This window comes from Carcharodon carcharias, chromosome 21 (genome assembly GCF_017639515.1).
Source record: "Carcharodon carcharias isolate sCarCar2 chromosome 21, sCarCar2.pri, whole genome shotgun sequence".
In the NCBI taxonomy this organism is placed as follows: Eukaryota; Metazoa; Chordata; class Chondrichthyes; order Lamniformes; family Lamnidae; genus Carcharodon; species Carcharodon carcharias.
Window position 1 is genome coordinate 15,171,936 of NC_054487.1, and position 17,241 is coordinate 15,189,176.

The 17,241-nt window shown below is 45.2% G+C and overlaps 1 protein-coding gene across 4 annotated transcripts in view; it reads left to right on the top strand.

The window, feature by feature from the left end:
* Window positions 1–17,241, top strand: part of tbxas1 (thromboxane A synthase 1 (platelet)) — a 230,773-nt gene that overhangs the window by 188,471 nt on the left and 25,061 nt on the right. For all 4 annotated transcript variants that reach the window (XM_041216332.1, XM_041216334.1, XM_041216335.1 and 1 more), the window contains one exon: window positions 10,662–10,991. In XM_041216332.1, the coding sequence (XP_041072266.1) occupies window positions 10,662–10,991 (330 nt within the window). The remainder of the gene's footprint in view (window positions 1–10,661; window positions 10,992–17,241) is intronic.

The window sequence follows — 17,241 nt, forward strand, 5'->3', positions numbered from 1 at the left end:
AGAAGTGCCCTCTTTGAGATGAGATGTTAAACTGAGGCCATGTGTTCCCTCTTACAGAATGTAAAAGATCCCACTGTGTAAAGAACAGCAAGGTTATTCTGCCCAATTCTCTTGACAATATCCATATCTCAGAATAGATTATCTGGTCATCATCTCATTGCCACGATTTCCATGTTAAAACAGTGGATAAATGGCACTAGCACTTCATTGGTTGTAAAGGGCTTTATGACGTTATTGGATTGTGAAAGGAGCTGACAATTTGGCGTCAGTAAGTGCTCAAGATACTTATCAAACTCATTTCTTAAGTTCTGTGGAAGGGTCATGAGGACTCGAAACGTCAACTCTTTTCTACTCCGCCAATGCTGCCAGACCTGCTGAGTTTTTCCAGGTAATTCTGTTTTTGTTTTGGATTTCCAGCATCCGCAGTTTTTTGTTTTAATTTCTTAAAGGGCCTTACAGCAGAATTAAACCTGCTAATCAGGGCTTCTAAACAACAGTAAATTGTATTTATATGCTACCTTTAATGTGACAAAATGTTCCAAGGGGCTTCACAGGAGCATTAGTGGCACTGAACCACAAAGAAATGTTGGGTCAGATGATCAAAAGCTTGATGAAAGAGGTGGTTTTAAGGGCATCTTAAAGGAAGCGAGAGAGGTAGAGAGGTGGAAAAGTTTAGGGAGAGTATTGCAGACTAAAGGCTTTGGCAGCTGAAAGCGTGGCCGGCAATGGTAGAATGATGAAAATCAAGGATGCTCAAGTGACTGGAATTGGAGGAGCATAGATAACTTGGAGTGTTGTTAGAGCTGTTCGAGGTTACAATGATGGGGCGCGGGGGTGGGTACGGCAATGGAGGAGATTGAAAACAAGGATGAGAATTTTAAAATCGAGGTATTTGCTTAACCAGGAACCAATTGTAGGTCAACGAGCACAAGAGTGATGGGTGAATGAGTCTTGGTGTGAATTAGGATATAGGCAGCAGAGCTTTGGATGAGCTTCAGATTTTGGAGTCTGGAAGATGAAAGTCCAGCCAGAAGTGTCAAATTTAGACGTTACAAAGGCTCGGACGATGCTTTCAGCAGCAGAGATGAGGTATGGAATCAGGAAATGCCACTGAGGTAGAAGTAGGTGGTCCTAGTGATGATGTGAAAATGTGGTTGGAAGCTCGTTTTGTGGCTCAATATGTCACCAAGGTTGAGAACCGCCTGGTTCAGCCTCAATCAGTTGACATAGAGAGGGATGGAATCAGTGCCTAAGGAATGGAGTTTGTGGTGGGGACCAAACATAATAGCTTTGATGTTCTCAACATTTAATTGAAGGAAATTTCTGCTCATCCAATACTGGGTGTTGCTCAAGCAGTCTGATGATTTAAAGGCAATGGAAATACCTGACCAATGATATTGTGGGAGTGCCTTCACCACACGGACTTCAGTGGTTCAAGAACTAACTTTTGACGGGCAGTTAGGATTGGACAATAAATGCTGGCCTTGCCTTTGAGACTCACAAGAATGAATAGTAAAACAAATCATCTTTTTATATGTGGAAACCGAGAACTGATGAACGTTTCTCCTGATGTGAGTTACCGATCAGCATGTGTCTTCACGTTCTTCAAAATCACAAAATGGCTTGTGATGGACTTTGCTACTTAAACCCAAGTTCTCTGAAACAGAATATGGACTCACAGAAAGTAATATCATTGTAGCCACTCATATTCCAAAGAAAAAAATCCACCATTATTTGGATTAAACTCAGCAATCAGTAGTTCAGAAAAGTTATGCTTGTGGAGTCCAAAACTAGGGGTCATAAATAAAATATCATCATGATAAATCCAATAGGGAATTAAGGAGAAAACTTTTTACTCAGAAAGTGGTTAGAATGTGGAACATGCTACCACAAGGAATAGTTGAGGTGATTGGCATCGATACATTAAAGGAGAAGCTAAGTAAGCACACAAAGGAGAAAGGAATAGAAAGATATTCTGATAGGTGAAGAGAGTGGAAGGAGGCTTGGTACAGACCAGTTGTAATGAGCGGCCTATTTCAGTACTTCAGAATGTAATGTAATCCTTAGTCATTTATTACTTCTCTGCCTGGACTTCTTGTGTCCTGCAGACATCCCAATGTCTCCATTCAATGAATTACTCTTTTCGTACACAACATAGAAGAAGATAAATAATTTGAATTGGAGCTCCTCTTGGAATTAAAACAGTTTATCAAGGTGTAACCTTAAGCATTGGATGTCTTTCTTTGCCCCCACAATCTTCCTCAACAAGATGCCCATTGTTGTCTTTCAACCATTTCCTTGTCTCAGGTCTTTACCTATGACACCTGGCTTCCAATAAATAGGGTGTCTGAAGGAAAGGAATTCCAAGAAAGGTTTTGGAAGTGTTTTTTAAGCCATGCTAAAAAAGAACTAACAAATTTAATAAAGTGAGAACCAGTGCAGGCACAGTGGGTCGAATGGCCTCCACACTGTCAAATTCTATGGTGCTGCAAGAGGTGCAAATTGTCAAAGACGTTGTGGGGTTAGATAATGATGCCCTCCACAGTTAAATATTCTGCCAACATCAGTAGAAATGGGCTGACAAATAAAGAATTACTGCTTGGATGAGGTTGCAGAAAACTGGCACCTATGATACATGCCAATACAAATGGAAACTTGAGAGAAGGAGAAACATCAATAGCTCCAGTTTTGAGCACTCTCGAGGTGGCATTTTCAATAGTGATTTCATAAACATTCTATCTTTGAGGCAATTTTGCATTTCAAAGTAATGAATATTTTATCGTTTAAAAGGCAGCTAAATGCTCATCATTAATTCTATCTCTTTGATATTACCTTCTGATAATTTTATAGAAGCTGCAGTCTTAATTTATATTTGATGGTAATTTTTGTTGAAAGGGAACTTTATCATTGCTAGTTACCACACAATCCTAAAAACATTACAAGGGGCAAGATCTGAAATGTACTTGATAGGAAAAAATATCCGTTCTTTCTCCTGTTCTGTAGGTTACAGCTGTTACTGAACTGGTTAAATGGGGACTGATCACTCACCACTTGTCCAAGTAGTTATTCTTCACTTGTCTAGATAGCGAGTGTGAACGGTGCTTCAACCACACTTAGGGGATTGGAGAGGATGAGATCGATGGAGGGGAGCAAACCCAGTCCTGTCCATGCGCAAGCCCCATGACTGGTTATGACTAGGGGACAGCTTATCTCTCCTTGCTCCCGAACCAAGGCCAGTCCTAAAATCAGCAAAGTCAGTTGAGGCCAAGAGTTGAAGGCAAGATTTCAGCTGCTCTCTGGGTTAACCCCCTGAGCCAACTGGGACCTCTGGATCTGACTTTCTAATGTTGTAATGTTTAAATTTATGGTTGAAACACGTGTGGTTGTAATACAATCCCCCTCACCCCAACCCATTGCCATTTGAAATAACATGTCTGAGCCGATTAGCAGGTCAAGAGAGCCAAGTCCACACATGTGTAAACATGGTGATATATACCTGCACAAGGGATAAATGTCAGCAGTTCCTTATCACAAACATCAATTAAAGTTGAAAACCTTTGGTCTCTCTAGGCCATCTAAACATTGCCTCTACAGTCAGCTGCAGGATTGACTTGCTGCAACTTTTCTGGGAGTTGTATCTTCATTGGCAAACAAATCCATCTCAACCTCGCTCGAAGCACAGAATTGCAGGTCTTTCATTCCAATAAAGTCACTAACAGGCGAGTTTGCAGTGTTTCACAGAGAAATTGGAGAAAACATTTCCTGAGCAGTCCTAGAAATATCCAGGAGAATCTCACTCAAAATGGAACGTGACTAATCCAGTGACCAAAAAGCCAATGGGATTACAGTAATTATATGAAAATGCGTAGCATTGTAGAATTCCTAAAATCACTGATCAAAGTCCCCATTGTTCATCTATTGTAATGAGAAAAGAATTTGTCTTATTCAGCCAGGCTTGCACATGTTATGTATGTCGGGTGTTCCAATGTTGACCATTTTCTAACAATTCTATAAAAGTTGCTGGAGCAAGCATAGCTGAGATCCATTATAAACCCAGCGATGGCCAAAGTTGAGAGAGGGGCCTCACTGATTCGTTTTCATACCCCAGCTGTAAAACAATATGCAATATTCACCAAAACTGAACCAGACATAAGACTGAATTTTCCGTGCCTGTTGGCGTCGGGCATCATGACAGGCCTGAGCGGACAATATGGTGGGAAGGCCAAAAATCGGTTTCACGTCGTGAAACCAGTTTGCAATTGTTTGCTCTGCTCGTCAGTGGCGGGCCACATTTCCTGCTGATGAATGTCAGGAAGCTCATTTTAATACATCTGCATATCATTGTAAGCCCAGCTCGCCAGAATAATCCACCACTCCCCGCGCCCCCCCCCAACTCTGGATCATCCAGGTACACGTGTTTCACAACAGCATTTATAAGGTGTGCAGCTGGTGAACTGCAATTCTAGGGGAACTCAGAGGTGAGTACACAATAACGTTGCGCAGTGCTCACCAGGGTCGCCTGTTAGACTTCAAGGTTGAAGTGCCAAGCATTCAGGCGAGGGCGCAGGCAAGTTGCATTCTCCTGGCTGGCTGACGGTGCTGTGCCAGGGCAAGGGCTGCACTGCGGTTGAGGTAAATTGGTAGGGAGGCTAAGGGCTGCATTGTGATTGATGGTAGTGTGGAAGCACGTGTGGTAGTGGGAGGGAAGCGGCCACACATTAGGAAAATATTGCATAAAGTGACCATTCCTCCACTACTGAGACAGTTCAGGCGCAGCCACATTGACACGCTTGGAGTCAGGCCTCTAGCTTATCTGCCCACTCAAACAATGCAGAGACATGAAAGTGCCAAAAAATGCTCCAGAGCTTTTCAGCCCTCGAGCACAGACTGCAAACTATTCAGTGTTTAGTTGATTACAGAACAATTGGAAGACTAGGCACGTTGTACAATCTCCTTGTGAAAGCTGGCCATGCAGCAGTTACTGGCCATTAAGCGCTCACAGCCCTTTGCAATGTCATCATTCATGTTTGGACCAGTCTCCCCCATGGTTCAAGTGAACAGTGCAGCTTTGCCGTGCATGTTAGGAGAATGCCTATGCCTGAGCTGAGAGCACAGAGTGCAGTCCAATGGGCAAAGCTGCCGCCAATCGGTCAGGTGGAGTGGGATGGAAGGGGTTGGGGTTTCGGACAGCCATGCAGCGCACTAAACTATGGCCATCCAGGTGGTGGCCAGCACTTTCTGGGATGTGTTAAGGGGCCTTCAGACATCACCAAGAAAGGTTCTTAGTACACCCAAGCTGACCCACGCATATCTCTCTTTCATCCTACAAGAGGAGTACGTCAAGAGCATGGACCCTGGTAACCTAGCTGTATGCCTCATGGCTTACAGAGAGCGGAGACGAAGGAGAAGAGAGTGATGGAAGCACCTGGCTGGGCAGAGGGACAAGCAGCACCCTCAGGAAGAAGGGGAGGCTGGGTCTCCTGTGCAAATCGCTGAAGAGCCACAGGGAGCCACCACTGGTCGGCACCTCGTTAGACCCAGGGTCTATGGACGGTGCTTGTCATTCCTGCAGATGACCAAGAACCAGTGTCGCTGAAGACTGCTTATGTCTAGGGAACTGGTCGGTCACATCTGCCACCTGCTGCAGGATTTGTCGCCACGGGGACATGGAGGGCACCCACTGGTAGTGGACATGAAAGTGACTGCGGCACTCAATTTTTATGCCAGTGGCTCCTTTCAGGGCTCCACAGGTTACCTCTGAGGCCTATTGCAAGCCTCCATGAGGTCACAGACACCATCTTCACGATGGTACCCTGTGGGTACCCAAGAGCCCCTGGCTGACTCGTTGAGGAGAAGGGGAAGCTGGAGTCCGGCAGCCCTTTCGAGTTGACACTATTGGAGGCCAACTATGGCGTCAGTGATGGAGTTTAGCCCGCGCAGTAGTGCAGGACTGATGTCCTGGACCAAGGTCTCCCTGGTGGCCGAAATCCTACCTGTGTTGACCTTGGCGCATTGGCATGCCGGTACTGTCACCTCAGAATATAAGAACACAAGAAGTAGGAACAGGAGTAGACCATTCAGTCCCTCAAGCCTGCTCTGCCATTCAATAAGATCATGGCTGATCATTTTGTGTTTTGATTTCCACGTTCCCATCTAACCCCGATAACCTTTGATTCCTTGGCCTGACAAGCTTCTATCTATCTCAGCCTTAAAAGTATTCAATGACCCCACCTCCACCACCTTCTGAGGCAGAGAGAATGAAGAAGGGCGGAATCCTTCAACGTGCCTTGCATTCTGAGGAGTGTAGTGGATATCCCTTCCTGATGTTCCCGAGCTTGTATTTCCCCCTCCAGCAATTGAGGTATGCCCAGGTCCAGAAACTCATCATTTGACTTAGACACAGCAGATTTCTGGTCTCCAGCATCCTCTGAGTGCCAGACCCTGGGAGGTCCCTGCCACTACCTGCCGTGGGTCAGACTGTGCGATGTGCTCTCCAGATTGTGACCCCGAGGCTACTCTAAACCTTGGTTTCAGTGAGGTGTGTGTCTCTGTACTGGTGGGAGGGGGCGTGAACGCTGTGACTGGTCTTCAGTGAGGGTTTCAGCAGTTTCCTCTTCTGATGTGTCTTTGGGTCATGAGTCAAGGACCTGGGTCGCGGACTCCCTTGGCTGTTTCCCAGATGTGCCTGCGAAAGCAAGGGGAGATAATTATTGTGTGGCAGCGGCCTGTGAAACAGGACACATCACTCACAGCAGAGTTGTCTGATGGATGTTGCACTGCTGGATCCTTACTTGGTTGAATATTGCCAACTTCACTGTCAGCACAGGAATGTTCCAGATCATTGCCGGCTAGCTGGATGACTCAATTTTCAAAGTCCGTGAGAAACTTGATTTTGGGCATTCCTCCACCTGTCTGCAACTTCTCCCTTTTGTTGTGTGCCAGCTTGTTCTGCATGGACAGAGATGGAGAAAGTGTAAACAAGTCACCTGCCAGACCAGTTGATAAGTATAAAACAAAAACAGAATTACCTGGAAAAACTCAGCAGGTCTGGCAGCATCGGCGGAGAAGAAAAGAGTTGACGTTTCGAGTCCTCATGACCCTTCGACAGAACTTGGTAAGTATGCCTGGCATGTGTGGCTGAGTATGGATGGAATGAGGACAATGAAGGTGTGTGTGAGAGTGAACGGTGATGTCCCTTGAACTGGCAGTGAGTGAGATCCCTGTGGATGTGTGATGGGTTTGTGAATATGTGAGTTGAGAGTGAAGAGAAGAGTGACTTACCCTGGCGGAAAGGAGCAGATCATTCATCCCCTTTTGGCACTGGGTGACTGTCCTCTATTGGAGAGCATTGGCACTGACCACCACTGCCACTGCCTCCCAAGCCAGATTGGTGATGTTGCTGCCCCTCCTGCGGCCAGAGCAGGAGTGGAGAACATTGCGGTGGCCTCTACGGCGTCTAAAAGGCGTTTCAGGGACATGTCACTGAATCAGGGGGCTGCAATCTTCTTTCCTCCCCCCCCACCATCTTTTGTGCAGCAGTCCTGGGCTGGAAGCAGTGAAGGTATGCGCTTGGCTGCACTTTGAATATGGCAACTGGCATGGCAGGCAAATTGGAGGCCGCCTGCCAGCGAGATGGCATGTTTCCCAGGAAATAATGATTAATGAGGTGGGATTGGGACGATACGGTGTGAAAAGCCGCCGTTGCGGCTGGCAGGTAAAAACTTTCTTTTTCCTGCCAGCTACCGCACTTTGTGCAAATCTAGGACAATTCGCCTATATACGTTCCTCTCCAATTATCATGAGGTACATAAGAGGCCTCAACACAACTGTCTCTGGCTCATCTAATCTAAGCAGGGTTGATGGGATGAAATAGTGATTTTTTTTTTCTTCTCCTTCAGTCCTGATGATGAAGTTCAAATGATTTTCCTTTCACCTAAAGAGTCCATCCTTCATACAAGAACAGTGAAAGTTAGTGGGCTGCTAGTCTGTGGAGGATATCACTAGCTGAGGCTAGTCTGGCCCTCACCCAAAGTCCACACATATGCTCTTCCCACCTGGAATCTCGGAATAACGAGGAGGAGTGGGAAACCTGACCCCAGAGCAGCCATAGCCCAATGGTAGTGTCCCGAATTGCTGCCCCAGCTCAGCAACCTTGCACCAGGGCAGATGGAGAATGGAACCTGGGACCTACTGGTCGTTCCATGCCTTGGTATTACAGCGGGTTCTGCATTCAGTCACCAGGTCATCAGGGAGAGTGGCAGCAAAAAGAAATGTACTTGACTTAAAGGGAGGACGAGGCAACCATGGCTGACAAGGGAAGTCAGGGACAGCATAAAAGCTAAAGAGAAAGCATACAATGTGGCGAAGAGCAGTGGGAAACCAGGAGATTGGGAAGCCTACAAAGACCAACAGAGGACAACTAAAAAAGAAATAAGGAGGGAGAAGATTAAATATGACGGTAAACTAGCCAGTAATATAAAAGAAGATTGCAAGAGTTTTTTTAGATATATAAAGGGTAAGAGAGAGGCAAAAGCGGACGTTGGGCCACTGGAAAATGGTGCTGAAGAAGTAGTAGTGGGGAACAAAGAAATGGCGGAGGAACTAAATAGGTACTTTGCATCAGTCTTCACAGTCGAAGACATGAGTGACATCCCCAAAGTTCAAGAGAGTCGGGGGGGCAGAGGTGAGTATGGTGGACATTACCAAGGAGAAGGCGCTAGGAAAACTGAAAGGTCTGAAGGTGGATAAATCACCTGGACCAGATGGATTACACCCCAGAGTTCTGAAGGAGATAGCTGAAGAGATAGTGGAGGCGTTAGTGGTGATCTTTCAGAAATCACAAGTCAGGGAGGGTCCCAGAGGACTGGAAAATCGCTACTTTAACTCCCCTGTTTAAGAAGGGAGTGAGGCAAAAGACGGGAAATTACAGGCCAATTAGCCTGACCTCGGTTGTTGGTAAGCTTTTAGAGTCCATTATTAAGGATGAGATTTCAGAATACTTGGAAGTGCATGGTAAAATAGGGCAAAGTCAGCATGGTTTCATCAAGGGGAGGTCATGCCTATCAAATCTGTTAGAATTCTTTGAGGAGGTAACGAGTAGGTTAGACAAAGGAGAGCCAATGGATGTTATCTACTTGGACTTCCAGAAGGCCTTTGACAAGGTGCCACACAGGAGTCTGCTCAGTAAGATAAGAGCCCATGGTGTTAGAGGCAAGGTACTAGCATGGATAGAAGTTTGGCTGTCTGGCAGGAGGCAGAGAGTGGGGCTAAGGGGGTCCTTCTCAGGATGGCGGCCGGTGACTAGTGCAGTTCCGCAGGGGTCAGTGTTGGGACCACAACTTTTCACTTTATACATTAATGATCTAGATGAAGGAACTGAGGGCATCCTGGCTAAGTTTGCAGATGATACAAAGATAGGTGGAGGGACAGGTAGTATTGAAGAGGCAGGGAGGCTGCAGAAGGATTTGAACAGGTTAGAAGAATGGGCAAAGAAGTGGCATATGGAATACAACGTGGGTAAGTGTGAGGTCATGCACTTTGGTAGGAAGAATAGAGGCAAAGACTATTTTCTCAATGGGGAGAGAATTCAGAAATCTGGAGTGCAAAGGGATTTGGGAGTCCTAGTCCAGGATTCTCTTAAGGTTAACTTGCAGGTTGAGTCGGTAGTTAGGAAGGCAAATGCAATGTTGGCATTTATTTTGAGAGGACTAGAATATAAAAGCAAGGATGTGCTGCTGAGCCTTTATAAGGCTCTGGTCAGACCACATTTAGAATATTGTGAGCAATTTTGGGCCCCGTATCTCAGGAAGGATGTGCTGGCCCTGGAGAGGGTCCAAAAGAGGTTCACCAGAATGATCCCAGGAATGAAAGGTTTAACATATGAGGAATGTTTGAGGACTCTGGGTCTATACTCGATGGAGTTTAGAAGGATGAGGGGGTATTTGATTGAAACTTACAGAATACTGAAAGGCCTGGATAGAGTGGACGTGGGGAAGATGTTTCCATTAGTAGGAGAGACTAGGACCCGAGGGCACAACCTCAGAGTAAAGGGAAGACTTTTTAGAACAGAGGTGAGGAGCAACTTCTTTAGCCGGAGAGTGGTGAATCTATGGAATCATTGCCACAGGAGGCTGTGGAGGCCAGGTTATTGAGTGTATTTAAGACCGAGATAGGTTCTTGATTGGTAAGGGGATCAAAGGTTACAGGGAGAAGGCGGGAGAATGGGGTTGAGAAACTTATCAGCCATGATTGAATGGCATGGCAGACTAGATGGGCCGAATGGCCTAATTTCTGCTCGTATGTCTTATGGACTGTCAACTAGACGGAAGGAATTACCAATGCTCAAAATCTGCAATTGGAAATTCTGGACCTCCAGGATTGCAAAAAGATGTAGAATTTGCAGCACAGCATCAGGCCATTCAACCCAACTAGTTAAGCTGATCAGGTCTTTTATAGGTGTTTATTCTGAAACATTAACTTGATGTTTTTTCCCTTCACAGACACTGATGGGCCTGATATGTATTTCCAACATTGCTTGTCTTGCACCCAATGCAGATCTGTCTATCCAAGTGTGCCAACATCCTTCGTATAGTGCTGGTTCAGAACATTGTAGTGTGCAAGATGTGCAATAGTGTTAACGAGTCGGTACTTGTGTTTTACAGAGACGCAAAGATTTCCTGCAGCTCATGCTAGATGCCCGCATATCCACCGATTACACCGCGGTGGAGAAGTTCGACATGGCCAATTCCAATAATCAGATTGAGGAGTCATCCGAGACGCAGAATGCAAAGCACACGGCCACGACAAACCTACCCAAAATCCAGAAGAGGATCCTTACTCTGGATAAAATTTTGGGACAGGCGTTCATTTTCTTTGCGGCAGGATATGAAACCACCGGAAGTACTCTAGCCTTTACTTCTTACTTGCTTGCCACCCATCCTGAGAGCCAGGAGTTGCTGCTGAAGGAAGTGGATAAATTCTTTGAGTCTCACGTAAGTTCAGTTTGACTTTTAGGTCTGACCTATAGCTGTTTCAGATCCCTCCATGGTCTCACTCCATTCTATCTTTGTAAGCTCCTCCAGTCATACAACCCTTTCTCCTTCCTCCAATTCTGGTCTTTTGTGCATCCCCTACTCCTTTCACCCCACCAGTGCTGACTGTACTTTCAGCTGCCTAGACCTTAAGCTATGGAATTCCCTCCCTAAACCTCTCCACCTCCCTGTCTCTTTCCTCCTTTAAGGTGTCAAATATTGCCTCATTACGTTCCTGTGAAACGCCTTGAAACATTTTACTACATTTCATGCTGAGGGATCTTTTACACCCACCTGAGAGAGCACATGAGGCTTTGGATTAAGGTCTCATCCAAAAGCACAGCACCTTCGACAGTGCAGCACTGGAATGTCGGCCTATATTACATGCTCAGTTGTAGCCCCAAGAGCTCAGAGGTTTGGAGCTTCCATTTTAAAAGAAATTAGAAGTTAATTCTGTTTTAATCTACTAATGGGATGTAAATATTCCATCTTCCCAAATGAGGGCTTTTATAAAACCATATTATCCAATGACTGACTGCCATACATTTTTTTTTCAGTGTTTTGGATCTTTCCTTGTATTAAAATATGAACACAGCTATTAATGTCTCTGGACACATATTTAGAATTAATATGCATGCTTGCAACAGTTGAATGCCTCTTTTGGACTCCACAATCCCTTTGCCTCAACAATGGTGGGTGTCCATGCTCCAAATCCTGGAATTCCTTCCCTTAACCTCTCTGCTATTTCACCTCTTTCCCCAAACCAACAGCCTCCTAAAAACCTATCTCTTTAACCATGATTTTAGTCACTCTTTCCTAATGTCTCATTCCCAGGAGGACTCATCAAATGTTCTCTTGCATTAGACGCACAATATAAATGCACATTGTTGTTAATTGTGAGGAATCATAACAAAGGACAGGTAACTGGAGATTGAGCTATCAAAAACGGACAGATTTATTCCCACTGCCCTTAACAATCCCTATGAATCTCCCGCTGTCCCCAAGCATTCAGAATAAGGGGAAACTCCATCCCGAGTCTATCAGTGCATCATGAAACAAATAACCTGGAATGTGTGCAAAACAAAAGGATAGAATTTAATTCGACCATTATGCCCTTGGTCAAATGAAGTAGCATAAACCAGCAAACTATAAGTGCCAATCGCAGGACTCGGGTCGAATAGCCTCCTCTATTGTAAATCACTCTATGACTCTTTTGGGAGTATTGCTCCACAACACCTACCTCCATCCAGTCAATTATTCTAATATAATGCCTCTTTTAAAACACAAGTACTGTCTGCTTCAGACAGAACTCGCAACAAGAAATATAAAGGGCAGGTGGTTTTATACTGGTATAATCCAGATTGGTAGCTCATGGTCACCTGGTGAAACTTATTTAGAAATGACCTCTCCAGATCAGCATTCCCTTCTACCAAGATAGCATACCCTAGAGTCTCTTACTCATATTAAACTGACACCTTTCAACTCGCACAAGCTGCATTTTAACTTTTTGCTTATTTTCATTTTTGTCAAACAGACAAGAACTCAATAGACTAATGTTTTGAAGAAAGAAGGATCTCTGTCATCATGCTGCATTGGGACCTTCATATCATATTGTAAATGAAGCCCTTGTTTTGACTTCAGTTTGTCCTCTGCTCTTTCCCACCTCCTTACCCCTCCTGTTATGAAGGTGCTAGGCTGTTACTCCAAGGACACTGGCAGGCCTGGGTACCTCACTTGAGTGGCCACTCTTCAATGTGCAAACCTAACCAATTGAAAATTCAGAAGTGGTGCAGTTATCACCTTTAAAGCCCAGTATCACCCTGACCCATGTTAATGAATGAACCAGTTGGTATCAAACACAAGAATTGATCTGGCTGATTCCTCCTTTCCCTAGCTCAGGGGCTCCAAGGACACCTGCAGCACCCCCACCACTATTCTGGCTGAGATCAGCAAGCAAACTAAAACCTCACAGCTTTACATGGCTCATCACCCACTAAATGTCCAATCGGTAAGGGCACCATTCCCCAGCTACCATCTGGATCATGTTGACATTGCCCAGAAACTGATGGAACTCTGATCAGTAATAATTGACTATTGTCTTTATGTCATTTCCTTCTGATCACTATAGATCACTCACATGGTTACTGCTGGTAATTAAAATGCCCCAATGGCACCTTCACCTGCAGACAGCGATGTGTATATCCTTTTATAGGTTCCTGTGATCTCTCCATGACTGAGCAGATGGAAATTAGATTAACATAGAGAACTTTCATTGATAGTTGAGTTGATGCAGGAAGCTTGCAATTGAGCCACACTGTGCGGTGGATTTGATTTCCTGACTGGGGCAGTGGTTGAGGTGTTACTGTTAGCCTCTCCACCCACCAGGACCCTCTCACTTAATTAATATACAGCTGGATAGGGCAAATGTAGAGAGGGCAGGTTGTAATTGCATCTCACTTCCACCAATTGTCATTTACCCTGATAGCTCAAGACCTAGACTAACACATAAAGAACAGATAATTGAGTGAGGTACTAAAGGGACTCAACATCTTCAGGAGGAGGTAGGAGCTGGGGGGGTGGGTGGGGTTTGTGGGGGGGGGTGCGGTGTGGTGGGCGGTGGAATGAGGGCTTGATAAGCTGCTTAAAAATGTCACATGCGTGGGTGTTTGGGAAGTCTGAGTCTGTAATCATCAACCTCAATCCATCCTCATTGTATCTGCAATCACTGAACATTTGCACTAGCCTGTTGAAAAATAGCTTCCAGCTACCCGCTGCAGAGTTTGTTGTTTTCCAAAGCACCAAGGCCACAGCAGCTGCCAGAAATAAACCAACTCCCATGACATATATTGATGGATCCACAATTAAGTCCAACCTGATGTTAGGGCATTGGTGACTGAAGCATGAATGCTACTGTTCAACACTTGGAAAGCTGCAACAACTGGCTGTTACATACAGGGGTGGAGAGGAAGGTTGGAAACTTGCAACACACCAGGCAGGCAATGAATTCATCAGTTTCAGCCTGCAAAACTAAAGTGGCAATTACAAAATGTTTCACAGAGAAGTTGAGAATTCCAATTTGAGAATGCAATTATTCTCCCACTGCCTCAGCTGGTCACCAAGTGAGTAACTCAGCTTCAATCAGTAACTGAAGCACAAAAACAGGCCATTCATCTGAATTAGCCTATATCAGTGCTTGCATTCCACAGGAGACCCCTCTCAATCTAATTAACTCTTCTTGTATCTCTTTAGTTTCTTTTCTCTTGAGTATTTATATGTGAACACCAACTCCACTCCATGGCCGGGATTTTACAGTGCAGCACTGGCCCCGCCCACAGCGGGAAAGTCAGGCTGAACTCCATCTTGGCCGTTTCTGGCCAGATTTTACGCCCATCAGACAACAGCCCATCAGGGCCCCTTCCTCTCTAAAGGTTGAGATCCTGCCTCTAGGGGCTGCCAGCCAATCGGAGGGCCAGCTGTTCTTCAGTCCCAGAAGTCCACTGGGAAAGATGGCCACTGCTGGGGCTGTACCCGGCCCAGAGCAGCATTATGAACACCGATAAGTGGGGTCGGCATCACGGGCCACTCAGACGAACACCAACAAGTGTGGGGGTGTTGGTTAATGAAGGTGGGGGATGTTGCTGCACTGGTGGCCAATCAGGTGACCCACCACCTGAGCCTGCAAGGAGGCCACCAGGTTTTATTTGGCAGTCACCCCATGTGGCGAAGGGCCCACTCACTACTGGTAATATGCTAGGAATGGCAGGAAGAGGCCCTTACCTGATCCTTAAGTAGCAACTAGGACCCTCAGTTAGCCCCTGGGCAGGAGGGCTGCCTATTACCTCTCCTGCCGCTGCCAAAATGACAGCAGCAGTCGGAAGATGATTGGCAAACTGCACCTCAATTTCCCACCCAATTTTTTTTCGATTTCCCCCTCCCCCCAGCCTGCTCCCTGAGGCCCAATAAACTTTGGCCCATGTGACACCAAGTTCCACATTGTTACCTTTCCTCTCTCTAAAAAGATTGGTCTTAAATTCTCTGATTGATCTGTTTGTGGCTGTCTTTTACTTATGCCCTCTTGTTCAGACTTCTGGTCTGGTAAAATTTTTCCGAGAACCAACAAGATGTAACTGTATTAGATGCAGTAATGGCTAATTAGCCAAGTTTAGGTTAACAGCCTAATGGTGCATGAACATTAATCTAATAGTGATCATAATATGATTAAGCTCACCATGGTGTTTGAAAGTGAGGAACGTGAAATAGCTAAGATTCAGGACTTGGGTAAGGCTGACTTCAGTGGGACGGAGACTGTCCACAGTATGGGCAAATCTGTTAATGGGTAAGTAAAATGATACAAGATCAGCGTGAGGTATTCCAAAAAGAATTCAATGAGGTGCAGAACCACTTTATACCACTAAAGGGAAAGAGTTCTACTTGCCAAAAAAGGCAACTGTGGGCAACTAAAGAGGTAAGGGGCAACATAAAGCAAAAAGAAAAAGAATACAAAATGAAAAAATAGCACAGATCCTGGTGAAAGGGAAAGAAAGATGCAAGCAGTGAAAGGTGACAAAAGCAGATAGAAACAGCTACAAAATGGGAGTATGAAAAGAAACTTGCAAGGTGTATCAAAATCAACACAAAACATTTTTACTATTACGTTAGGAAAAAGAGGATGGTCAAGAGTAATGCAGGCCCCTTGAAAACCGATAATACTGATGTTCACAATGAAAATAAGGAATAGTGGACATGCTGAATAATTACTTTGTATCAGTACTTATGCAGAGGAGGAGGTCAGCATGCCAGACATCCCAAGAAAACAATGATTGAATCAGGAACAGGCTCTCAGCCAAATTAACATCAGCAAGATAACAGTAATGGAGAAATTGATGACACAATAGAGCACCAAACTCTTAGGATCAGATCGTTTCTATCCCAGAGTTTTGAAGGAAGTAGGTGAGAATATTACAGATGCTTTAACTATAATCTTCCAAAATTCTCTTGATTCTTGGACCGTTCCTCTAGACTGGAAAATTGTGCATGTCAGAAAGATGTTTAAGAAAGATGAGCGAGGGAATCAAGGGAATTATAGACTAGTTAGCCCAACGTCTGTTGTCAGGAAATTGCTAGAGTCTATAATTAGGTGACTGAACACTTTGACAATTTTCAGCTGATCAGAGAGAGCTGGTATGGATTTGTATAGGGTAGGTCATGCCTGATGTATCTTGAATTTTTTGAAGGTGTGACTGAAGCAGTGGGCAGAGAAATGTTTATGCATGTTACTTATTTGAACTCCCAGTATGCATTTGATAAAGTTCCTCATAAAAGACTGATAACTAAAATTGAAGCTCATGGAATTGAAGGTAAACTATTGAGTAGGTTAGGAAATCGGCCGAATGGCAGGAGACAGAGGGCTGAATCTTCAGTTCAGCGTGCAGGGGGTGGGCCCCGCAAGCCGACGCGTAAAACGACGCACGGTGACATCGGGTGTGCATTCCGACGACACCGTGCGTCATTCTGATCCTCAGTTCGAACCACAGTCAGCTGCGCGCCCGCCAAACTGTTAAGGCCATTAATCACCTAATTAAAGTCATTGTCAGAACTGCCCATCCAACCTTAAAGTTGGCAGGCAGGCAAAGAGCCCAGGCGGCCTTCTCATTACTCATGAAACCTCATCCACAGGCGGGATGAGGTTTCATGAAGGGTTTATAAATTAAATAAAATCTTTTATTAAAATTCATAAACATGTCCCAGCTCATGTGACACGAGAGGACATGTCTGCATCATTTTATTTCTTTTATTTTAAACATGTTTTGAGTTGAACTTAATCTCCCTCAGGCAGCTCCGTGCCTCAGGGAGATTTCTGTGCCTCTTCGCGCACATGCGCAAAAGAGCGCAGGCCCCAACTCTGCCTCCTCTCCACGCTTGCACAGGTAGCGCTGAGCACTTCTGGGTGTGCATCACGTTGGGCAGGCCTTAATTGGCCCGCCCACGTAAAATGTCAGTGCACAGCCGATCGCGGGCAGCAGTCAGCTGCATGCCTGCCCACTCCCACTCAGTCCGCCCGACAGGGAGAAAATGCTCTCCAGAGAGTAGGGATAATAGGCAGGTACTCTGATTGGCAGGATGTGACAGGCGGTATCCCACAAGTATCTATGTTGATCATAAGATGGTAAAAAATGGGAGCAGGAATAAACCATATGGCCCTTCGGATCTG